Source organism: Dryobates pubescens, chromosome 4 (genome assembly GCF_014839835.1).
Source record: "Dryobates pubescens isolate bDryPub1 chromosome 4, bDryPub1.pri, whole genome shotgun sequence".
Classification (NCBI taxonomy): domain Eukaryota; kingdom Metazoa; phylum Chordata; class Aves; order Piciformes; family Picidae; genus Dryobates; species Dryobates pubescens.
In genome coordinates this window covers 5,861,338-5,888,161 of record NC_071615.1, presented here as the reverse complement: position 1 = coordinate 5,888,161, position 26,824 = coordinate 5,861,338, and the positions used below count along the sequence as shown (strand labels likewise).

Genomic DNA, 26,824 nt, shown 5'->3' with positions numbered 1-26,824 from the left:
ATGGTTGCTCTGAACCCTCAGGTGCATTCCAGCATGGTGGCCTGCTCTGCCAAAGACTGAACACCTCCAGGTGTGGTTAGGGTTCTGAAGATAATGTCATTTTTGCTTGGTTTTGATACCATACTTCCCTGCTTGCAAAGGACAAATAAGCTAGGATGTAAAACATGCCAATTGTAAAATTACACACAAATGACTTAACACAACAAAAGCAAAGTAATGAGACCAATCCTGGGAAACCTGCTTCAGGAAGAAAGGAGGCACAACCACAGCACGTGGCTGGATCAAGCTGTGTTGCCAGAGCTTACAATTTCATTATGTAGCTTCAAAATAAATACTCTACTGCAAGAGTGCACTTACATCCACCTCGCCTTGGTCAATCACATAGAAGTTGTCTCCTTCATCACCTGGAAGCAAAAGACAAAAGGTGATTGTTTCCTGCAGGTCTTGATAAACTATTCAATAGTTTCCTGCCTCCACATTTAATCCTGTACATATTTGCACAGGTTTGTACACCAGCTCACTTACAGAGAGATGCATTTTCTGCCACATCTCGGCCTACTTGCCTTCGTGAATCAAAATATCGCTATGATTTCTTCCTGTTAATACCTTTCAATTGCCTTAATTTATCTCATCTGATTGATTCAACACTTCATTCAGTGTAAACACACAAGAGGCTTTAATATAGCCTGAGGGCAATGAAGTCCTCCACAACAGGCTGCAGGCACGCAGGTAAGCTGCCAAGTGTGAGAGCTACGACACAGCACAATGAGGTGTTGAATATTCCCAACAACCATAAAAATATTTTCCATCTCTAATTACTCTCAGCTAGCCTGTACCACCCTTGTGCCTTCTGAGCTGTGCTTTACTTCCTGGCTGTCTTCAGTTAAGGAATGAACATTTCAATTTGAAGTGCAATTTAGCTGCATTTAACTACATTTCACTTTATCTACGTAGCACTTTGAAACCCTGGAGACCTGCCGGCGTGGTTTTGTAGGAGACCTCTGCACACATAGCAGCAACTCTGCATCCATGAACTTGTGATACAGCTGCACACTCAGATGCTTTTGGAATATGGCTATTTGTCCTGTTAAGCATAGAGGGTGAAGTCTCAAAGGGAGAGATGGGAATTGTACAACCTTAGCAAACACACAAAGGGGAAAAGGAGAGGAAGAATTACCCTGTTGTATGACCGTTTCTCCTGCGATGTGTGTGACGGGGAACATGGCATCGAATATGTCACTTGAAAAACAAACAAACAAAAGAAACATTTATTAATGAACCAGACCTGCTTCTTATCCAGCCAGAAGACCTACCTTTATTGCTTTCGTTTAGCCCTCTTTAACAGAACTTTTGCAGGGGAAAAAAGCTAAAGGAGAATGTTAGTTGCAACTGGGAAATGAGCCTCTGCTTGGAAAGAAATCAAAACATCCAGGCAGGCACAAGCCGTGGTTTCAAACTAAGTGAGACCATGATTTGGTGCATACTATTTTGAAAGGACTCCTGAATTATATGCATATAGGCCACTTCTTATAGCACTGCACAAACGAGCCAGCCCGAGGATTTTATTGTCTAAGCAGACAGATTTCACGTCGCCAGCTGTGATCAGTATGTGTCACAGCAGTAATTGCTAGATGCCTAAACGGGAGCTCTCCTCTTCTGAACATCTGGCCTCACATTTACTAGCAAAACCTGTTCCACAATACAGAGCACATTTAGAAAGGTTAGGTGTCTCTAAATTAATATAGCACAAGAGCTGGCAAGAGATTGCACTTGCAGGGCGGAAGAGACCAAACTCTGACAGTCTTAGTGAGTTACTTGGGTGAAGGGAATTTGACCAGTGAGAGGGAAACACTGAAGCTGCAGAAGAGCTTCGTGCTCATTAATCACTGCTCTGCTACACACCTTACTGTGGTCTCCAGCATACTGTCACATAGCCTTAAAAGGCCAGGCAGAGCAGTAAGGAGGGGAGCGCACCCTGCACCACCAACACTTCGGGCAACTTGCCCAAATCCAGTCCTTTGTTTATTGAGGGACACAGCAGCCTCTGTGGAGCCAGGGCTTCCTTTCCCCACATCAGATTTTGGGGCACTTATTTTGAGAAGCATGAATCGCACTGAATTGGGCACTCCCCACCTCTCTTCCCCTTCCTATGCATCAGACTCAAGGGCTAAAGGAAACAGCTCCCCAACACAAACAAAAGGCAGCAAGGAGGGATTGTTAACTAGTCTCTTCTCTGGTCTGGTCTAGAAATGATCCATCCAGGAACCACTTAAAACAAGTAGGGAGATGAAACACATCAGCCTGGAATGGAGCAAAGCCCTCACAATCATAATGGAGTATGAAGAGGGAAGAAACCTAAAATTGTCATCAAAATGCCCAGATCTGCACACAAACCCATGCTACATTTCAATACCTTATATGGGAAATGCATACTCTAAAATCCCATTATTAGCTTATTTCCTGTTCAACTGTTCCAGAATTTATTCAGGCTGAGTTCTAGGAAATGTTTCACTCTTCAGATCAAATTGGTCATGTCTTTCCTCTTCAGCAGCCAGAATGGTTTTGTTCAGTATCATAGCTCTGTGTCAGCACCACTTACAGGAGAACTGGGAGATTCTGAACCAGGCACCGCCCAGTGTTCCACAGTACCTGCAAGGGATGTTTAGCCCTCTAATAAAATCATGCATTTTACCCTTTACCCTTGTTTCATGAGGCCCACCCTGTGATATTCCCACTCACAGTCAGGAAATGTTTCCACCATGGATAAAAAGCCTGCTCAGAAGCTCTAAGGAGAAACCTTTCTCATCTCATTCTAGGCACCAACGCAAGGACCTCTAATAAATTATTCTGAAAAGCCCACAGACTGTATTCTTAAATCCACTAAACTAATTTTAATGATCTTAAATGGGTTCAGCATTTCTCCAGTTCAAGGGACTTCTCTGTTGGCAGAAAGTATCCATCTGCTGCAGGCTGTGGAGCTGGTCCCTGTGCCAACTCTCGGTGGCCTCCGCCTAAAAGAAATGGGAGGTGAGGTTCAGATGGGATGGGGGAAACTACCGTGGTAGTAGGTGCCAAATTGGAACAGCCACTGAGGGACCTTATGTTGATGAGGCAAGTCAAGCTGTTCTTCAGTAGCTCTGAGACCTGGAAATTCGGTATGACAGAGGCTCATTTGCCTCCCTGTGGTTTCCCTTTGGCTGTGCCTGGGCACCTCACTGAGCTTAAAGGACAGTCCTGCAGCCTGCAGAAGATTTAGTGGAGGAAAAGGCACTCTGCATGGCAGAGGAGAAAGTCTCCAATGTGACACGTCCAAAAATAGGCACAACACTGTGAATATCAATAACCAAACCAAAATGTGACTGTTTGGAGAAACGTGGAAACTTAGTTTTTGTTGGTTTGTTGGTGCTTTTTTAATAGAAATACAGAGGAAATAGCTACCCACAGTTTCAACCTTTTGTCTTTCTTTTGAGGCTGTATTTTATTTATAACTTAACAATTGGCTGTACAAACAGTGCCAAATAAATTATGCATAGCACTGCACCCTCCAAAATCTTCCACATTTCATTTCTACAACACCTTTTGGTTTTATCCAAAAACTCCTCTTTCAAAAGTCACAGAATAAACCTTTCAGCTGATGGTGCAATCAACCCAAAGTCTATTAGCAGCAACAGCATTTTACACTAATACTCTGCTGTCTAGCAGAGTATTAGTGTAAATATTCTAGCACCTTGTATATGATGTGTTTCAGCAAAGTGCTAATCTTATGAGACCAAGACTTGGAATTTTAAAGAGGCTTTTGAAGGACATGTCATCAACCATTAGTCTAAAATACCTCTGAACACACAGACACATAAGGTTCCCAAAGTCATGGTGATGCTGATTTACATCTCCAAAGTGAAACAAGGACCTATCTCTGATAGTTAAATACAAGTGGCCAATAATATGATGGCTGTCACTGGAGACACATCATCATGTTTCTTTTCCACGAGGGAACTACTGTTCTTAATTGATAAGGCTAGGCCAAGACCTCTCACAGATGCTCATGAGTGTGTTTCTGCTTGTGGATGCTCAATTTGAGATTCATTAAACAGACTCAGATGATATGGATCAGCAGGCAGCCTCAACGCTTCTCAACCTTCAGGTCTGGCAGCCAAGAAGCAGGACCCTCAGAAAACCACCAAAACCCACCCTTCTGGAAATGATCATCCCCTAAAGTACCAAATGCTTAAAGTTCCTGTATGAAATCTGGCTCTTTTTTTTAATTTTCTTAATTCAATTTTGTGATTTAATTCAGATTCAATGATTTCATTCAGATCAAGTGTGAATCCTTATGGAAATTTCTCTCGCTGCCTTTATCCTCAGCATCAGAGAGAAACTCAGAACCTCCACAATGATTAAAATACCAAAACCACTTTGAAAATTTGAAAAATTTGGTCCTGACCCAAGACAAAAATCTGAAACTACAATAAAGAGACTTGTTTTCCACCTCCCCAAGTCAGAAAGCTCAGGTCTAATAGACAGCTTCAATTTCCCCCCATCAGTTTCCACAGATGCTACTCCAAAAGCCCATTTGTAACCTTTAGGGGCTTTGAAACACCCTCCTCTCAGAAAATCAATTCCCAAACTACAAGGTACATCAGGTCCTGTCACAACAGTATGCTTCTTCCACTGTTCACCAGTTAAACTTATATCAACTTATATCAGAGGACACAGTCTCAAGCTGCGCCAGCAGAAGTTTAGGCTCGAGGTGAGGAGAAAGTTCTTCACAGAGAGAGTTGTTAGCCTTTGGAATGTGCTGCCCAGGGAGGTGGTGGAGTCACCATCCCTGGAGGTGTTCAAGAGAGGACTGAATGTGGCACTTGGTGCCATGGTTTAGTAGTCATGAGGTCTGTGGTGACGGGTTGGACTTGATGATCTTTGAGGTCTCTTCCAACCTTGGTGATTCTGTGATTCTGTGAACTTCTATCTTAGTTAATTCTTGAGATCCACCAGTGACTCCCAGAATAGTTATAGGCTCTGATCCCTGATAATTTGATGCATTATGGTGCACTGAGCTCCTGTGTCAACCAAGCCCCTGTACTTCTGAAATTTTGAAGTGCCAGGCCTTGGCTGACATGGATGATATTGTCGATGAACTGGATGTGTTCTGGAGCACCACCTTTCTCCAGAGCATCGTGGATCACTGCATGACAGATGCTTGAGCTGTGGATCCAGCCCATTGGCAATCTGTAAACTATCACACCAAGAAACATCTGATGCTTCATATTCAGTTTCAGGCATGTGTCCTGGGTCTGTAATATGCAGAGAAAACAACCTTTACATGCTAAGTAAGTTAAGAAGCAGAACTTGCTAAAGGCATAAACAACATGGCCAAAGTAAAAAATACAGCCTCTTGGTTTTGTGTACCATGTGCCTGTTTAGAAGACATCCAAAATCACTCTCTGACCATCACAGTGAAAAAAAATCAACAACAACATAAAAAGCCCTTACAAATACAGTGCTGCAGCCCTCTCTCCACCAAGCAAAGGGTGGAGCTACGTTCTCCTACAGCTCTGCTAAAGCAGGTCCTTGTGTTTCTTGGCTTTGAAGGTTCTGTTACATAAAGGGGGGCCAAACACATAAACAGAAAGCCAGAAAATCAATAGTTAAGTCTTCACCCAATGCTGAACTACCATGTTTTCATCTTCTCTCTGAGCTGCAGCACCCAGAACACAGCAGCCTCTGTCTTCTACCCCCGCCCCAGCTATTTAACTGTTGACACCGACCGTGCTAGCAATGCCGTGTGCTGAGCTGATATGGGAAAGGTTTGATATTCTGCCAGGATTTTTATGATTGTGTTGTAAATGAGAACTGCTTGGAGGGATTTCCTTACTTTGCTGAAAATGTATTGTTTGCCCTGTTTCCAGATGACTTAATTCAGGTGATGGAAGAAGAAAACAGGGCACCAGTTGTGATATTTCAGCTGTTGTTTCGTGAGACTGCGACCAAGAGAGATTCACTCCACCCCGTGTGTCCAGGGCTCAGCATCAACAGTTGGAGGGCTCTTTCCCACCTTCTCCAGAGACAAAACTTCTGACAGGCTTTCCAATTTTTGTCACAGGCTTCTCTACCTGCTTCCACAGGAGCTGTATCTGGTTACTCAGGCACTTTGGAGTCAAACATCTTTCAGTCAGTTCCAAATGGCTCCAATTAGAAGGGCAATTTTTGGCTTGGAAGTGTAATTGCAGGTGAGAAAATATTCACATGTGGATCCAAAGGGAGAAGTTAGCAGGGCTCCTGGGGAATGTCTGCATGTTTAATTGTTCCCAACTTCTTGATAACAAATTACAACAAAAGGTTGGGAGCAGCACAGATCATTCAGAGAGCAGTTCACCAGTCCAACAGAGTGAAACCAAGAAATGCGTTTAGACATGAAATCTCTATCTATTCAATCAAAAATTACCATCTGTCTTCTCAGGGAATATCAAAATCTAAAAGGCTTGTTTTGAAAGGTCAAAGATATCAAAGGCTTCCAGCAAGTTTTAACACATAAAGTGTCTTCCATGAGTGTACAGAAGAATTGCAAACAACCACGATCAGACCTGGAATCACAGGGGCTGATCCCTTGCTGTCTGTCATCTCTGATGGCTTCTGGCCACCTGTCCTGGTTGAGACAATTCCCTCATCATGCAAAGAAGGAAAACTCCACCTGAATCGATGAGACTGTAGCTATTTAGACCAGGAGTGAGTCTGTCACAGTTGATTGCAAAATAAATGTGATTTACCACTCTGCTGATTTAACTCAGTAGCGGTTTATAGACCCCATTTGCCAAGATGTGCTACGAAGAAGGCAGAAGAGAGGGCAGGGCCAAGGGTTTTGCTTTCTCACGAGAAAAAGGGAGTGATAAAAATAAATCATCTCATCTGCTTTTACACCAAGGCTGCTTGGAGTAGATGTAGAATATGAGACAGGAAAAAATACATAATAATTAATGTGCAGTGCAAGTAACACAGCACCGGCAATGGGCAACTGAGGAGAAGCTTGTTCAAACAAAGCGAGAAGGAGGATTCCAAGCACTTTCAGAACCAGACCATGGCAATGGCCAAAATAGGGAAACTATGTAAGACAATTTATCAGTTTCACAATCAGATTTCTTTCCAGCCCTTGCTGTGCTGAATGCGTTGCAGGAAAGGGAAACTGGAAGAGACCAAATGTATACGTGCTAGGCAAAAATGGAAAATCCTCGTTATACCTGCAGGTTATAATTTGTCAAGAGTTCAATCAGAACAATTTCATTGTGCAGTGCAGAGTCAGAAAGCCTTCAACGTGTGCACTCTGCAGGTTTTTTTCCCCCCCTTCTTTTGCTATCTCTGTAGTAAAACAAAGCAAGCAGTGTGTTGTTGAGAATAGCTTTAAAAGACATGGAGCTGCTCTGGAACAATTCAACAAAAGACACACAACGTTTTCCCAGAGTGAGGCTGTCCTAGCTGGAGGATTCCAGCGTTTTAAACCATTCCTACTTACATACCTTGAAAGTTTAGTAAACAGAGCTGATAGTAACTCCACCTTTCTTTAGCTGCAGCTCTTATATCTGGGCACTATTTTAAGATTTCTAAAGTCTGGGGCGGGGGGTCACTTCCCATGTATGTCTAAGATTTTCTTATGATTCATTTCCTGAGAAGATAAGAACTTTCTAGCAGTTGTTCTAACAACTGCTTCTCCTGCCCTGTAAGGGTGAAGAGCACAGAATTTCAACCAAGCTTGCTTCAGTTACCGTCTGTGAAGGAATAAAAGCAGCACTTTGATATTTTAGCACGCAATAAAATGCAAGGATTTATGCTATGTGTAAGCATAAGACTTTGATCCATACTGCTTGTTCCCAGGAATGCTGCAAGTCCTTGCTGATGGACAATGCTGAAACCACTGAGAAACTATTACTATTATTTACTGACTACTGAAAATAAAAGCAATGCAGCCAGGGAAAAGAAAAGATTTCTTTTTGGAGGTAGTCAAAATTGACAGCCACAAGCTTACAATTGCTATAATCAACGCTGAGGTATCAAAGGCATGTACCTAAGGCAGTCAGTACTGAAGCCTTAACAAAAACATTATCCATCTACCTCTGCCAATTTCTTTTCCTGTTAGGACAGTAAGAAATTAATGACAGCAGCAACATACAAAGCTATTAACAACTGAGAATATTTAATTACTTCACTCTAATGGCCCATGTTTAGTTAAGAGAGGCATTAATTTTATTGTCATGACCCTGTAAGTCTTTGAAATGGGACATGAGAAGACATTCTCAATGGCAGGTTAATAGTAGTGGCCATGTCTAATTCCATAACGTTTAGTAAGTCACAAACTCACTTACTGCACAGACCAGAACCAGAAAGAAATGAAAAAAATTGCCATCTAACATTTCTGTGAAGTGTTTCCATTTTTCCTGGTTTATGAAGTCCTTTTATAGGTTCAGGAATCGTTACGACAAATGAACTGAGCGCAACTTTATGAGCAGAGCATCAGTTCATTTCACAGACTCTACATGTCTACATGTCAATGGTTCACATCATCTTCCACATGTTAACAACAGCTTTCAAGAGAAAGTTCTGCAGGGATCTTCAGCTGGAAAACCATCTGCTATGGCCTGTTCCAGAAAGAGGCAAAAAGGAGGCCAAGACTTATGGCTCAAGCGTGAGGATATCTAATCCCATACCCAACCCCACTGGCCTCTTTTCCTCTCATCCACCCCTCAGAAGTATCATTTCACTGATGCTGCAAGGCTGTGGTTGTTTCACATTTGTCCAAGAGGCATGGCTTGGTGGAAATGTAACTCAGACCCAACTCTTTCTTTTCCTAACCTTTCACAGAGGTGAGGGGGAAGACCCACGTTTCCTTCACCTCACTCCTGAATCCGGTGCCATCAGCCCATCTGCGTAAGTCCTGTGGCAAGGCACATGATGATGATGGGAGGTAGAGGAGGTCGTTACAGGACATATATATTAAGCCACGTATCACAATGTCTGCCATGCCAGGCTGCAGCCACACAGCATCCCTTCTAGGCAGGCCCTGCTGAACAGAGCAGCTCTCCATGGTCTCTCACAGCTGACCAGTTTCCATAGGCTTTCACAGTTTGGAGTTCAAGGACAACTGCAGACTGGGCTGTGTCAACAAGGGTGTAAGACAGCCTGGAGTACCACATCAAGGTTTGGTCTCCCCCATCATAAATGACACTTATATACTAGAGTGAGTCCCCAGTGTTCACCAAAATGGTCCAGAGCCTGGAGCATACAACAGATGAAGAGAAGGGTTGAGAACTGTATTTATTCTCCTATGGAAAGACCATCAAGGAGATCCTATTGCTGGCTATGAGTGCTCAATGGGAGAGCCTAGAGAAGACAGAGCCAAACTTAGAGGCGTGCAGCAGAAGGACGTGAAGGCAACAGACACAAAAGGGAAGAGTGGAAATTACCATATGATATAAAGAAAAAAAAGTTCACTATGAGGGTGGTCAAACACCAGAAGAGGGGCCCAGGGACAGGGATTGTTTCCAAACTCAGCCAGGCAAGGCTCTTGGGTAGAGCAGCCAACTCTGACCTGACCTACTTTGAGCAGGAGGTTGGAGCAGGGATGTCTGGAAACTCCTTCCACCTGCTGGGAGCCCTGGATTTGGCACTGAGCTTCTCCCAGGGGGAGAGATGAGGTGGTCCTGCCCTCAGCCGCAGACACGGGGGAGGCAGGGGAGCGTGAGTCAGGAGGCCAGCTGGAGGAAGTCCCATGCATAATGCATGGAAAATTTGCTTTCTCTGTCCTGATGTAGGAATTGCTGCGTGTCCCAGCAGGAATAACTGCAAAGAGACCGCATCCCAACTTCACATCACTAATATCACCCCTTGTCAGTAAAGTCTGTGCTTATCAGGAGGTCTTGAAATTGGGTAACATGATTGTGGGGAATTAAATCCAGTTTGCTGAAACTGAATATTCCTGTGGAAAATGGCTGAAATAATTTCCCATTTAAAATGTTTTCTAAGCTTCTGAACCGTCTAAATGTCCTGCTGTGATATCTTCAGAGCATCCACTTTTCACTATGAAATGACTTCAAAATCAAGTTTCTGTACTAAAAGGTTAAAATCAAAGTAAAGCAGTGTTGGGGAAGGTATTGCAGCTGAACTTCATCTTATTTGTTTGCTTGTTTTCTGTGTGTGAGCACTGTCAAACGTTTTTATCATGGAACTTGGTGGGGTGGAAACATTGAATGCCCCAAAGAAAAACAAACAAACAAATAAAACCCCCAAAACCCAGGGAAATTTGGCTCAATAAAACACATTTCCTACTTGGTTGTGATGTACAGATAGATATAGGCACATATAAAGAAACACACAGACTGCACTGCACAGGCTTCTTTCTGGTTTAGTAGGTACAGGATAGGGATTAGGAACTCTTTACTTTGCTAGCAGATACTGGACACTAAATGTGAAGACAGAGACATTTATGGAGGTTCTACGCTATAACAATACAGCACAGCAATACTCTTCTGAGGCTTTTACTTTGAGAAAGCTCCAATACATCATTATTAGAAGCACAGGAGGGCACTGTAATAAAGTCAAAGGCATTATTTGTACGTGTTGGCATAGGAGAAGTGAGCAGGGGAAAAAATCACGATGACAAACGATGCACCTCCGACAAAGAGGGCCAAATTCACCCCTGGTGGCACTGAAATGAGGTTGGTGTATTTGAGCTAGCCCTTGGAGTCACTGATGGCTATATATGATTTACATTTACTGCATAATTACTTGTCTTTCTTGAGCATTCTAGAAAAGCAACAGCAGATACCATGCTGCAAAATAATAACTTCTTAGCTGAATAAAAAACTGCTTCTAGTGGGACAGAAATGCAGCACCAGCCCCCAAATAAATCCCTGTTATTATTAATACGAAGCAAATTTCAGCAAGGATAAAGGATGACCATAACAAAGTTCCCATATTTGAACCATTTATTCATTCTGCTACTTTCAAATCTCTTCACTCTTTAATTCCAAGCTCCCTCTTCTGGGCTATCCCAATGAAGCCAGAGAGTCACTACGCACTGCTCCTCATCCTTACTTTAGTATTCAGGTAAGACAGCTAAAGATCACTCATCAGCATGGCCCAATTTCATGGTTACTACAGCTGAAGTTCTTTGAAAATACATCAGTATATGCTGAGATTTAAGGAGCTCCCAAGGGTTTGCAGTTATAAATGCACTATTATGTGACCTCTTGGAGTAGATGATGGAGGAGATGTCCCTCAGCATAAGGACACAGCACATTATGTCCCTAGGGGTATCACTATATAGGGATATAGGACATTATATTAAATAATGAACTCTGCCAAGTTGTGCCTCACCTGTACATAAAACCAATATGAAGAGAAACATACTAAGTGCATTACCTTTTGCTTCACATTTTGTGGTCAAGAGAAACACCTCCCCCGCTACAGCAACAGCAGCTTTTGTTTTGCCTTTGAGATTATTGCGATGGAGGACATTATCAATTTTTTGTGTGTGTGAAAAAGAAATGATACATGCATTTCTGCTCTCCTGTATCCCCATGATTAGCAAACTGTTGACAGGAAAAAAATTAATACCAATACTCCATCCAGTTTTCCTTTTCAGAGCATGCCTACAAAAAAAAGTGTTGTAGTTGTAGGAACTTGGGCGTGAAGACAATATTCATCTCTTTTCATTCTTTTCTTTTCTTTCACTCTTCCCCCCCCCCCACCTTTATTTTTTTTGCTTCACTCTGTGCAAGAACCAATTCTAACAGCTTTCTAGAAATGTAGGAAAATTAACTGTGTCTGATTAATTGTGATTGCTCCTTCAAATCATACACTTACTGCTCCTACGCACTATTTTTATGACGGCAGCTTCAAGCCCCTTGAAGAACGGATCGAGTGCCACACGACAGCACCTGTGCCTGGCAACTATTTCAGCACAAGAATAGATAAAGGATAAGCAAAATAGATGAAAGGTAAGAATTATCCTTTCCTTTTTGTGCCTGGTGGCCCTTGCCCTTAACAAAAAACATCAGGACGCTGCAAGAATGCTGAAGATGCTAATGCTGAAGAATGACACGATGCTGAAGGGCGCCTAGGTGCTCAGTGGAAAAGCAGTCAGAATGGTTCATCATGTTCATATAAAACAGTCTTGTGCATCAGGAAAGTGCTGATTGAAAGGGTAATTTTGGTGTGTGTCACTAGGCAGGGCCACTGGAACAGCTCGGAAGTAATTAAGAGGCTGAAGCCAAGGCTCTGCAGAGCTGTAGCTCCCGAGTCACTCAGCGGCGTGCCTGCTGCGAGTCGGGGGAACGCATGCTGCAACTAATCAAGCAGTGTTTGACATGCGTCTCCTCTGGCTGACAAGCACATAACATACGGCTGCAACCATCTCCCACATCTTGCTTAATTAATTTCCACCCTTGTTGTGTGCTCCCACACCTGGAGATATCAAACAGCTGCGTCTAATAAAAACATTTTAACCTGTGTCAGTGGATAGGATTCAATTTAGTTTATAATTAGATCAGTAAATGAAATCATCATAAAATAGCTGATAAAAGTTCCCTAGAATGAGTCAGAATGCTTTTTTTTTTTCCCAAGTGTGTAAATCTAGTGTTAAATAGCTGATGAATAAAATCGAGAGCTGACACAAAAACCACATGTCCACGAGCACTTGCTTTTCTATTTGCATATCTATTATAGCTCACAGACATGTGCAAACTCATACACCCACACGTTTTCCTTATGTTTTCCCTAAGTTTATCATTACTCCCCTTCATCTCTGATTCACAGCATTTCTGAGATAGAATCTTTCACAATAAAACGAGCTCGAGATAAAATTTCCCAAGACAATAAATACTTCTTTTGCAGGAGCTTTTCAGTGAACTGTGGCAATGAAGCTGCTTCGTTTTCTTCCAGCTCTGCTCTAGTTCAAAGAGGGAGGAAACTGAGATCGATCAGATCAGATGATACATACATTTTTTTTCCTTAAGTGAGCTGCACTTGCAGGGTCTGAAGGACAGGGAGCTTTTAAGCACAAAGAGCTGTTTAAATCTAGAGGTGCTGTTTAAACCTATAGGTGCACAAACAGAGACCTAAGGGTGCACCCTCTTCAAACCTATATAAATAAACCCCACCACTGTTGCATTACTTTGTTCCATCTCTCTTACTAATTTTCTTTCCAAGTCTTCACCAACCACTAAAGTGTACATCAAAGGCATCTTGAAGACACCCAGCAGTATCAGTGGCAGCAACACCTGCTGCTTCAAACCTCACAAGCACTAATTCCCCAGCAGTTTGCTGTGTCTCAAAAAAAAAAAGGGGGCAAAAACCCCTCACAACCAACAACCAACAACCCCATGGCACTAATCTCTTCCTTGTGCATTCTGCTGCATACATGAAGAAAATCGAGAGTGCCCCAGCGTTCATTTCCGCAGTGTAACGTGCACAGGTCTACTTTTATCTTTCCATGGTGATAGCGAATCTGGAAATCTCAGCTATGCTAGGCTTTCATTAGCATTGCTGGGATGGGAGAGGGGGGGAGAAGCAGCGTTGTGTATGCCTTCCTGCATATCTGCAGTGCATTTTTTAAATGCCTGGTTGAAAGGGAACATGAAGAATTCGTCCGGCAGGCTGGCGGATCAGGAGCAACGCAGACGTTTCCAGCCACCCTTAGCTCCAAACCTTCAAACACCTTTTGCTTGGCTCTGCCTAGCTCTTGTGTTTGCCTTCGAGCCAGTATTATTTTTAAGCAGTTTCTCAGCAGGAAGAGTTTTATTTTATGGCGTGAAGTAAACCAGGACAAACTCAGCCCCGCAACAAATTGCAAATATAAAAACCTTGCAGGAGTACATTATCACACGACTCATGTTGCTTCCTCCCAACTCAATAACCCTCCTGGTTCACAGATTTCTGTTTAATTTGGCCTCTGGCATGACAGAAAGGAATTTTTTGCCCATTTACACAACTCTATGAATCAAACGCTGACAACAGTAAGCTGCTCTTCAGTCTGACTTAGAGGCATGCACCAAAATCCAGCCAAGTGCTGTACTTGCTCTATCAGGTCTCTCACATAAACCAGCTACAAGATGGCCTGTAGCACACATATCCCTCTGGGGGGGCGGGGGGAAAAAGAGAAAAGAAAAACTTCATGGCTCCTTCTCTTGAAGACTTGATGTATCAGCAGGTAGAATTGCTGTGAGACTTGAATCCTGGCTGGCTACGCTGCTGTGAACAGCTCCAACACCAACACCTTAAAATACTCTGAAAGCTGAGAACCGATTTAGGTTAAGTTTGAAAAACAGTTTAAAAAAGAAGAAGAAGAAAAAAAAAACCCCACAGAAGATTTTGCTGTTTAAAAAACATTATCTCCACTGGTAGAAATGTGTTTTTAATGTAGGGCAAGCAGGCTTTATCTGTGTCGATAGGAGATTCCAAAATACAATAAAGAAGTGAAGCAGAAATTTCTATACTAAAGCCCACTTAAAAATAAATCCAATTAAAGGGAATAAATAGGACAAGAGAACAACTAATTCCTTTTCTCTGCTTCTCTTCAAGGAATATTCATATAAATCCTCGGTCTGACATTTATGCTGTTTCATGTGACAGGGATCAGAATTCCCCACAGCACCACGTTTTAAAGCCATCTACCCCGGCAGCACCTTTGTAAGGAATAAAAGAGACCTCTCCACAGTCACAGAACATTTTCTGCAGGCTCACAGAGGGTCTGCCCCTGCAAGCTCTTATCCCTGTGAACAGTCTGCACTCATACTTGAAATAAAAGGAGTAGTTTAATGAAAAGGGGGTGGTAGAATCAGGGATTTGGGGTGAGAACATTCTGGGACGAGGAACATCTCTCTTATCTATGCTGGTGAAGTGGTTTGTAATCACAAGTATTATATATGTGCTTTGTAATGCAGTAATAGTAACAATGAACATTTTCAGCTCAGTGTCTGAATTAGGTAACTGGCCTGGATCCCTCAGTCTGGTTTATTTCAGAGAGGTTTCACAACCTGTGGACCCACATCATATGCTGCTTCCTTTACACCAGAGGATGTGGAAGAAGGTCATAGGTATTTAAACCCTGCTTTGCATCTCACGTTTTAAGGGAAGAAATCAGGAGGGACCCCATCCATGACTGAATGGCTCAAGATAACATTTAGATACAATGCTCATGTCTAAGCATACAAACAGGAAAGGGCAATGTTTGCATGTGTTTAGGGGTAACAGCCTGGAGAGGCTCGCAAAGTGATGCTCCAGATATCAGGGCACTTCAGTTTGAATCTAGACCAAGATCCTATCACACCAAATCAAATGCAAATTAAAAAGAAAACTTCAGCAAGAACACTGCAGAGAAATTTCATCTTGGTGAAGGTCAAAAGAGAGGGGAGGAGGAACTCAGTGAAAAGTGTTTCTTAAATAGAGGAGATAAAGATGGCAGGAGATAAAAAGGTCAGACTAGGTGGTCTAAAGGTCCTTACTAACCCTAAACTCAGTGACAGACACAGAAAAGCAAACAGCTGATCTCAGAAAGATTTGGTCACACAAAGAAAGGCTTGAAGAAGCCAGCTACCAAAGCAACTCTTCTACCCTGGTAGTAGGCAAATACATGATGAACCACACAAATATACACTGGTACTGCAGGCCACCTCCCTGCTCATTTGGCACAACAACTTGCACTCACATTCCTGAGATTCTCCTGGAAGAAAAAAATATGAAATACGTACCACACACTTTCTGCAACACCTCAACTGTAGTATCAGAGGCTATTACCAAAAAAAATCTTAAAGGAATAAACAGATCTGGAAAATAAACCACGGACGTGCCACAGGATTTGTGACGTTAAGTTGACTTTAAAAAATAGACTAATACATGCAAAGGTCACTAAAATATTTATGTTAATGATGGAGCTGAACACTAAGCAGATATTGACTTCTGTTAAGGTGAACCTCAAGATTTATTAGCCTAAGAGGTAAACATTGACTGAGATAAATCCAAGGTCAATATTTACTACCAAGGACAATAAATCTTGGTGGCCTACGAGACGTTAAACAAATAAACATGTGTGTGCATAGACATTCATAAGTAGGTATCTAGGTATAGCTACATTCACACAAGAATTTCTAGATAGTTATGCAAATTATGTGGAAGAAAGATCACAGCATCATAGGTTACTGCATGTTTCCTTAATTATGCTAGAAAGACCCAATGAGCCATTATGAACCAGTGCTAGACACATCTATTTGCATATGTCAGCACTGATGATATCTAAAGGTGACATTTCTACTTCTCCAAGTGACTCTCTTTACCCACTGAGCTGGGTGAAAGGTTTCTAACACACAAAGGGAAGTCAGGACCTTAAGTGCAAATTAGCTGCCCTATTTCTATCTCAACTTGAGAACCCTTGCTTGTAACTTAAGAAGCAGAGTTACATACAGTGAAGCAGACTGATAATTGCCAAGCTCTGGACTTATCAGCCAGGAAGACTTCTGATGGAGCACTTCAGAATTCAGTGCACCTTCATCTAAGGTCAAGTTGCTTCCCACGCAAGGCAGGCGAAGGAGGGGAACACGTGGACACTCTGGAAGTGTTTTAACAAGAGGCACTTTTACTGTAGCTGTGGTCAATTTTGTCTGAGCTCAGAACAAAGATGTATCAATCAAACTGAGCTAAATAAATAAATAAAAGCACTGGATGACTTTCAGAGTTATAGGCTTTTTCCTTGAACTAGAAAAGCAAATAAATTTAACAGGAGTGCTGACAAAAGTAGACCTTCTTCCTCCAAACAGTATACAAGATCTAAGCCAAAAGGAAACAGATGACTTTGTGTGTTTGTAGGAAGTGATTAGAGAAGATAGAACTTAATTTATTAAGATGGGAGATGGTGATTCTTTTGTTGACTTTTCAGGTCAAGTGTTAAAACCTTCTGCAAATAAGGCAGTAGATAGGCTACAGCTAAGCCCTAATGGCCCAGGAGGCTGTGCTTTTTTGATACTCTAGGTTCTATGCTTGTTATTTGAACAATTGCTTTGGAAAGCCAAGTGAGAGAAATGTGCAACCCTTCCCTCTGCCTCCTGAGGGGCTCCCCTTTGCAGACTGCACCAGCTTGGGCAGTTGGAGGCTCTTCTAGTCCAACATACACTTAACCATCCCAATGCAGAACAGTGCCTAATGCTAACAGAAAAAGCCTCTACATGGCTTCTGAATTTTTTTCCCTAGGCACCCAACAGAATAGGCAAAAAAGAAAACAAAGGGGAAAAAAGAAAAGAAGGGGGGGGGCGGGGGGAAGAAGGAGAAAAAAAAAGGGGGGGGACAGGGAAGAAAATAAATGTTTGGGAAAAAAAGGAAGAAAAGACAGAACAAAGTGCTCAAAACCTGAAAAAAATCATTTATCTACCAGTCTGACAAGTCTGAGGGAGGAATGCAGCACTGCACAGGCAGTGCTGGCCACTGGATTTGCAGGAAGAAAGAGCAATTAGAAGAGCTGGGCAGGAAAAGGCCTGTTAGCACTCTTACCTTTAACTTAATCTTTAATCTCCTCCTATGCCTCCAACTTGTCACCACAGGCATTAATCACCTTGCAGTCTTATAGCCGTCTCAGGCTCATTTATATTATTTGTTTTCATGGCTCCTCTCATGCCATTGGTGTTTGGTGGTGTAGAGCTCTGCCCCGATTTCCTGCTGGCTGTTTTGCTCTACCAAAGTGATGTGGTTTATTTTTACACAGCTTTCCTAAGGCTACAGTAGAGCCACAGGTTTCAGCGATCATATCTCCGTTGACCTCTGCAGAGACTGCTCCAAAACAATCCATGAAATATTATTGCTCCAAATATTTTAGAAGCCTCTGAAGCCTCATTAACAGGAACACTTTGTATTTCATTACATTTTATTAACATTCTTGGTAACTCAAGGAATGGCAGAATGGCTTCACCCCTAAGCAGGATTTATTTCTTAGCTTGCAAAAAAAAAAAAAGGAAAAGTGATTTTTCAACTACACAGAAATTGGAACATGGAAGGAAGATAATAAACTGACAAGCAGAAGACAAAATGTCTTTGTACTCAGTCTTCTAAATCCAGATGAGATCTCAGGCTAAGTGTTCTCCTGACAGACAGGATCACTGTATGAAAGGAATAGCCAAGATTGTCAAAATCAGAAGCCAAAACTCCACATTTCTGAGTTTTCAGAACTGATAATTACAGGACAGTCCTGTTCAGGAAAATATATTGCCAAAAGAGATGCAATTAATAAGCAGAACTTTTAAACACTGCTGTCTCCTTTGAGTAGAAACTGTGGCCAGAACAGGCAGATTCTGTTTCTTGCAAACTATTTACCCCTATGAGGATGCCTGCAAAGAGGACCATCACTGAACAGCAATAACAATATCCACAATACTTAATGTCACTTTCACCTGGAATGAGAGCCAAACCTTTTCCCTTAATACTAAGGGCTCTTTGGGCTACTGTGAAGACCCCACTACAGATTCTTAATGCAATACATTATAGCTTTTATAGGGTGAAGTCGTTTATATTGTGCAACATTTTACATGGTAATTATTTCACAGCATGCAAGATGATGAAGAAATAATGGGGAAAGTTTTGGATGAGATTTTAAGGGATGCAGTGACTCAGTGACCTGCTGGGAGGGGGTTGGGGGGAGGAAAAAGCAGCAGCATAAACCTCTTCCAGTTTTTTTGGTTTGGTTTGGTTTGAATTATTATCTATTTTATATAGAAACAGAGATTTCTAAAACCACTTCATTGGCATTTTGAGGGGGAGACAGTTAGTCTCCATGCAGTTAAAAACTGAATCTGTGAGACACCCCACATAAATACTCATTCCAAAAGGCTCAGGAAGGAATATATTTCCTGGTGTGAGATCAGGATTGTAGCATGAGTGGCTGACCTTTTATTTATCAACTCAGGAAAGACTGAACTAACAGGCGCTTGGTCCATCATCTTTGATGGCTATAGATTGATGTCATCCCAAGACAACCTGTGAGGGTATAGATTCACCAACCTCAGTAATGCAAGGCTTAAAAACAAATTTTGCAGGCAAGAATGATGAAAGCCATGGTGGTAATTGGGAAATGAGACAGACTGCAATGTCTGCTTTCTGCCTTTATTTGATAACTGATATTCTAGGCAAAATAAATCAATCCATTGTCCAGGGAAGCAGGTTCAGGGCTATGAATTAAACTGCTGGTTAAGACGGGAGAGCTGATCAGGAAGAAGCAGCAGAATGTGTTTAAGGCAATAATTTAAGGTAGATTAACAACAGTTGATATTGGAAGTAGAAGAACAAGCCCAGAGGTAACTTTATTATGACCATTTCAAGGCCCGGTCTTAAGAAGTAGAGATGCTGTGTTCAGAGGAATTGCAGAGTATCACAGAGGGGACAAAAAAAAAGGATGCTTTGATGACTGAAGTAATAAAGCTGGAATGAAATTCAGTAATCTAACATGAAAGGCCATGCATGTTGAAGTTAAAGCACCAATTTCTACTTTAATCTGAATTTATTAAATGACTGGAAAACTGTAAGCTATCCTTTTTACCCTGGGCTGGCAAAAAAAAATGCAAACCCACCATATATCAGTACAAATTTGGGTCACTTCCAAGTGAGCAAGGAAGTGTTAATTCCATTGCAAAAAGTACTTCTCATTCCAATATTGTGCACACTTCTAACCACACACACCCCCATCCCCCCCATATGCAGAAGAAACGAGATGAATTTGGTTCAAAAAGATGCAGGGAAAAAGTCTTCTGGGGTTAAGCATAATGGAAGAAGAAAACAGTTTTAATCCTTTACAGCAGTAAAATAAGTAATGAACAGACACCATTTAAGTTTATAAATACACAGAGGCAAGAGGTAAGGGTGAACATCAGAGTTGAAGAAGTTATTTTAACTAATGGATGATGAGGGCATGAAAAATCAACACATATAAACATTTAGTCTGGAAATGGGATGCTCTTTTGCCACGGGAACAGCACTGTTAGGGAGCAGCTTTCCAACAACTGAAGTAAATAAAAATATCTTCATTAAAGTTATCTGAGGGATCATATGACTTGGTTTTCTGCAGTATCAGATGGCTGAACTCAATGATTCAATAGAGCTCTTTCAGACTGTGTTCCCAAGGACAAGCAAAAAGATGTCTCCTAGCAGGGCAATGAAGAGTAAAACAAGTGCAGGATCGCTGTCAAGAGAAGGCACACTGACTTCTGACAGCCTCCTCTTGTAACTGAGATGAAATAGCTGGAAACCTCATCAGATTTGTTCCTCTCAACTTTTTAAAAGATGAGAGGCAGTGCCAAACACTCAAAACAATAACGTCTTGCCTTTATAAACAACCTTTAGTATCGCTGGATATAAACCAGAGACTTGGACATCTGCTGAGCATGCCTATTGGATTGGCATCAGTGCTCTCCCCCTGGCTCACACGGAAGGTGAAGGGGTCAGGAATGAGACATCTTGTTCTCCAAAAACAATCTTCCATTTTGCCACTGGTAGCTTGCAGAATCCACCTCCTATTCAGCCGAAGCCTGTTTAATTTTGCCTGCTTTAGGAGTTTTTTGAGCATCCTCTAGATTTCAACTAGAGCCAGAGAATCCGTCTAAATGCTTGTGTTGTGCTGAATTACTACCAGGAGATGTGTGGGGTTCAGTCTCTTGGCACAGCCATGGGAAATGCTGCATGTCCTGGTACATACTGAGAACAGATTGTCTGAGACTACTGTAAGAATTTCATTAGAGCTGTAGCTTGGGACTGCACTTCTTGCTCTTCCATCAACATCCTCCTCTAGTCTTTAATCTATCTGCTAATAAATGTTATTTTTAAACTCTGCTAGCCCTCTCCATATTTTGCCCATTCCCACCAGAGCTGCAGACAGCCTTTTTATCCAGGCAAACATGCTGGATGGACAGGGAATTACACTAAGTGGGAAAGGTCAGTACCAGTGCGATAGCAAAAAAATAATGGTGTAAGGCCCAGACAATGCCTTCATTCCCTTATCTGCTGAAATCATAGAATCATAGAATCAACAAGGTTGGGAAAGACCTCAGAGATCATCAAATCCAACCCATCACCCAACACCTCATGACTAACTAAACCATGGCTTTAAGTGCTACGTCCAATCCTTTTCTGAATACCTCCAGGGACGGTGACTCCACCGTCCTGTGTGGGCAGCACATTCCAATGGCAAATAACTCTTTTTGTTAAGAACTTTCTCCTCACCTCGAGCCTAAACTTCCCCTGGTGCAGCTTGAGACTGTGTCCTCTTGTTCTGTTACTGTTTCACCCTTTCCAGGGGTCACCCCTAACCAGCATAGTCCAGCATCACACTGGATGAGATGCAGGACAAACCAGTGCCACACGCCACACCTTTCTCCAGCTTCAACTGATGGAATGATTAAACCAAAACATAGTTGGGTATGGATACAGTAACTTACAAAGGCACTGGGTGATTCCACCAGGACAAGAGGGAAGGCAGGCATCTGAGTACTGGAAAAAGCAGTGTGAGATGATGAACACCCAGCTGCTGGATTAAAAGAAAGGCAAAGGAAATCTTCAAGGTCTCCCTGTTTCTTCCTTCCACTGGTCTGAAGACCAGACAGAAATATGGGCATATGTAGAGGAGCGTGAGCTATTTTAACCAAAACATTTCATCCATCCCTAAATATGGTCACAAGATTTTAGATACTTGGCTTACTCTTAAACAGTAAGATTCTGAATTATCTCCAACTGTGTAGGCTGTAAAAGAAAATGCATAAACCAGCAATCCTGCAAACTCCCTAGAAACATATTCACTGCCAGTTTTTTCTCTGTAGCTGTTACATTAATCAGTGTCTTAAGAAATTAGAATGCCCTGTGATTATATCTCTTTCAAACCTAATAAGCTATGCTTTGCAATTAACTTCAACTCACTCTCCTTAATGTCATTATCTATCATCTAGAGCTTTGAAATGTATCAGAGGAAAATGCCAAAATTATGGCACGGTGTACACGGGTTGCATTTTCCTTTCAAAGAGCAGAGCAGAGCAAACAGCAGGATTTCAGTGGCATCTTGGTTACTCTCTTAAGGTTTCTAACCCAAATGGAAAAAATGTGAAAAGATCAGCTGTTCTCAACAATATTGCCAGAAAAACACATTCAAGGGATATTTTTTTCTTTGCCTGAATCGGAACTCGAATCGTTTCCCAGAATCTGGCCTTGAACCAAAACCCAGAGAGATCAGCCCAGATTTCAGGCTTGGTTTATACCTTATCAGATACTCGGACACAAGTCATGCGTCTTGCAAAGCAACTTCCATGCAGATGTGCATAGGTGTGAGTACACACACAGTGAGTGTGACACTGGGGTCTAGTCAGTGGGGTTTATGGCTGCACTTGTAAATGCAGCCTCCCTTGTAACAGCCTCACAGAAGCATCTCTCCTTGTCTGCCATATGAAAGTGTTATACATATATGGAAGGAGTGGTGTAAGGTTTTATCAGCACAAACTTGGATTAGTCAAGTTATTTATAAGCAGGCTTGGTAATAGCAGATTTTAATTGATGAATGCTGATAAAAATGGAACTGATGTGGCCTTTCAAGACTCATGGGCTAGAATTTTTTACTTTTTTTTTTCTTTTTCTTTTTCTTTTTTTTTTTTTTCCCTGAAATTGAACAGATGCCAGGAAATAAATCAGAGATTGCAAAGTGGAAGAGGAGAGATGCAAGGCAGTGCGCCGAGGGCCGGAAGGAGGAGAAAAGTGGAAAATTACCAGACTGTAAAACTGATGGATTTAAGAGAGAAAGGCAGAGTGGCATCCCTGGGAGTACCAGGGGAACAGAGGTAGGAAGAGAAGCCAAGTTGACCAGAAATTATAACCAATACTGCATGTAAGGAACTGAAGTGTCCTGTGAGTTAAGCCCTGAGTTTTCAATAAAAACTACTGCAATGGGGAGGTTTAGGCTGGATGTTAGGAAGAAGTTCTTCATAGAAAGAGTGATTGGCCATTGGAATGGGCAGACCAGAGAGGTGGTGGAGTCACCAGCACTGGAGGTGTTTAGGAAGAGACTGGATGGGGCACTTAGTGCCATGGTTTAGTTGATTAGGTAGTGCTGGATGATAGGTTGGACTTGATGATCTCAAAGGTCTTTTCCAACCTGGATAATTAATTTCTGTTCCATTCCATTCCATTCCATTCCATTCCATTCCATTCCATTCCATTCCATTCCATTCTATCCTATCCTATCCTATCCTATCCTATCCTATCCTATCCTATCCTATCCTATCCTAATTCTATCTCCAGTTGCAACAGATGGATTGTGCCAAGCCACACACATAGCAGAGGTGAGACTTCCCTCATTTCTCATTTGCAGTTTGGAAAAGCAAACTGCTACACAGTTGTTTCAATATGACTTTTAATTATTCTGCCTTTTCATACCTCTGTGATTGGAAATCTGAGTCACTACAAAGAGCAAAGAATGAAAAAAAAAAAAACCAAAACCTAAGAAAACTAAAAGAAAAATCATAAACTTTCCACAATGACTTTCCAAAAGTCATAAACTTGCAATACTCCTGCCTATGAAATCAACAAAAATAAGGAAAGGAGAAAGACAACTCCACTAACAAGAAAACATGAATTCAATCCCATTAGAAAGCTATTTTATGTCAGACTTCCAGTAACTAGGAAAGACAGCCAAGTTTAAACTGCTTCCAGAATTTGCAAAAACTAATCAGTGACTTTCTGATTAACTTTCTGAGTAACTGTTACCAAAAAAATGCTACCCATGAGTGCAATCTCATTCTCCCCCACCAATATTTTCTGTTGGTTTGCTCCCAGCCCACAGCTCCTTTACTTTGGCCATCCATTTAATATTGATTAATCCTCCCACTCCTCCTAACATCCACAGAACTCCTCCAGATTCTATGAGCTCGTCTGCATGGATTCACTTTGGGGATCAGACAGTCACTGTGTAATTTTATTCATCAACCACAAAAAGCAAAAGACATCCAAATAGTGTTCAACACAGATGATGGTTACTTATCCTTCCTAATAAAAAGCCCAAAGCACAACAGGCAGAGAGCACCTATTAAGAGTCAACTATTATGAACATAAATACACTTCACATTGGTTTCCATCATTTGCTTTTCACTGCCATTCATCCTTTCTGCTGGCCTCCTGCACAGATTTTCTATCAAGTCCTACAGCTGGACACTCTCCTGAGACTTAACACAGTTAGATGTCATAACTAAGTATTGATCTCCTGCCACAAAGATCTTCTACTTCTGCCTTAATCTTCCATCTGATCTATTAGCAGTAGTGAACTGAAGACTTGACGATGTGCTTTTGAGGGACTGCTCCAACTCAACAGTGCTTAAAACAACTTAGGCCACAGAGGAGGATAAAGTGCAGTTAGCAACTCCAAGTGGAGTTAGCAATTTATGTGGAACATAATCAACCAGTAACAAAACCCATCCTGCTGCATACTGCTGCAGTCATGCTGCTTTGCAGTGCCAGGAAGACCAATCCTTCCAGGCCCTACAGCTCTAAGTGGTACTACCAAGCCCTCCCTTTTGCCCCTTTCTCATGAACAGATGATAAGACTGGTGTCTCAGCACTGAGCATCATGCTTTCTCACCCAAAGGTTTGCAGTTCTCTCTCTTCACATTGCACATATTTTCACATGTGTAAAGGGAAAGCAGCTGTGCCATATTTTTAGCTTAACTAGTTGAAAGAGAAAAAAAAAAAAACAAGCCAAGGAAGCTAAAATCAGAAGTATTATTTTGCACTATTGAGCATATTAATGATGCCTTCCCAACCTCATCAACATGCCCATCAAAGCTAACATGTTAATTTATATTCTTCATATAGCACTAATTATGTGTACAGCAGCATGACACCCTGAATGAGGAGCTATCTCAATAAAAGGGATGAAAACATAATGTTCTGATTCTGACCTCATGATGGTAGAAGTAATTAATTACTCCAAAGTATACTGATTACAATAGGACTAAAATATGGTCCTTCAGGATGCTTTAAAGATCATCTAATTATGAAAGCTGCTAAATAATTTTATTTGGAGGTGGTGCCAGTGATGCAAAGCTCATCTGAAAAGGCAAGAGTCAGGCAATCCTATACAACCCTTCAGTACTGCAAAGAATGGATGATTTCCATCTGCAAAGAGCAACAGAAGAAACACTACTTTATGTAATACTGTTTTCAGCATCCTAGTCTCCTTCAGCTACAGCTAGCTGAAGTACTTATCTAATTGAATGTGCAGATATGTCAACAAAAGCATAATGTAAATGATACTCACCATTTCTAATTAGGAATGACAAAAATAGATCAAAATCTTGATCTACCAGTTTTTCATACCACACAAGATCCTGAATTTCATGCAGTGTCTCATTACCTAGAAGTTTCAGCAATATTTAGCTGAGGAAAAACCCCCAAGATGCACTCCACCGATGCACGTTATCTCCTTCAGCTCTAATGGAGGCCACCCAGTGGCCAGGTACAGCAGCAGAACTATGGCCTCTGGGTACCCCTAGATCTGTGTAAAAGGATTTATGAACAAAAGAGAGGGGAAAAAGCATTTCTGTGCCTTACTGCTTTAGCTTTATCTTCCTCTTTCAGGCTACTAGGCAGCAATTTTGCAGCTGCTCTTAGGGACAGCTCTCAAAGAGCTCTGAGGATGTCCAGCTTCTGATGCTTCCATGACAATAAAAGTAGCATTTGCTCTTTTCCCAATGCACAACCAGCTTCTGCTCTCTCCTGATGCAGCACCTCCACAGCAAGCTCTACATCCACACAGCATTCTGAGGAGTTTGAACACAAACACTTATTTGGGCAACTTTAAGCCTAGCCAGCTCAACAATTGGCTAAAGTGCTTTTACGAAGCACTGCAGGTATATAATATATCATGTGGGGTTAGCTGAGACAAAGGATTAAATAACAGCACAGTTAAGAAACTCTCTAAGATGGTGTAGATTCAAAATATATATATTAGCCTCACCTATAATCTCACCTGTGTAAATAATATGAAAAGCCATGGATGTACATGCAGTAATTCCAGGGTAAAACAAGAGCAGTGTCAAGACCACTGAAGAGTTTACACTGCTACAGAGATCTTTAATTTGTAATTCACTGTATGAACAGTGGAAGGTGGAAGAGCTAAGATCAAATGCAAGAAGAAAAGCTCTCTATAAGTTTTCCCTGTGTTACTTCAGCAGTGCTTCATCCACATCTCTGACCTGTTCAAGCAGACTTCTGTTTACGTGTGGAAATAGAGGGCTTCATTTTTTTTCCACACACAATAAAAATTGGAAGTAATTTGTATACTTATGGCAATCTTAATTGTAGCCTCCAGGGGTTAGGGTTTGGAAGTACTTTTTTTACTGCTTGTATTTTCTTTGTTACTTTATACATCTCCTTTTCTAATAACCTTGAACACAGTGACCCCAGGTGGCAGAGACAACGATGGCTGCTTTCAGAAGCGGAGCCAAACCCTCGTATTTCATCATGAAGCTGAGAAGTTTCTATGTTCTAACTCAGAATTCCCAGTGTCAGTCCAGGATAGCATGGTCCTTGCTTTGGGACTGGGGTGGGCTTGTTCCAGGCAGGCAAATAAAAGTCCTAACAGGACAGACCAATAGGTCCTGTGAAGGTTTGTATCTCAGAGCCACTGTTCGCCTTTTATGCATGGAGGTTTCTCTAACAAACATAGCCTTGAGCTTTGCATGAGCACTGGAAAGCAACCAGCAGCACAAACCTCTGTATCTGGTCTAATTCAGCCTAAGGCAAGAAGCTAGATGAGGTACCCAGCACAGATCCTCAT

At 41.8% G+C, this 26,824-nt stretch overlaps 1 protein-coding gene across 1 annotated transcript in view; it reads right to left on the bottom strand.

Moving 5' to 3' along the window:
• PRKAR1B (protein kinase cAMP-dependent type I regulatory subunit beta) overlaps positions 1-26,824 on the bottom strand; it is a 112,615-nt gene that overhangs the window by 48,465 nt on the left and 37,326 nt on the right. The window contains exons 5-6 of the mRNA XM_054180379.1: positions 1,178-1,239; positions 358-404 (exon numbers count right to left, since the gene is read on the bottom strand). Of these exons, the coding sequence (XP_054036354.1) occupies positions 358-404; positions 1,178-1,239 (109 nt within the window). The remainder of the gene's footprint in view (positions 1-357; positions 405-1,177; positions 1,240-26,824) is intronic.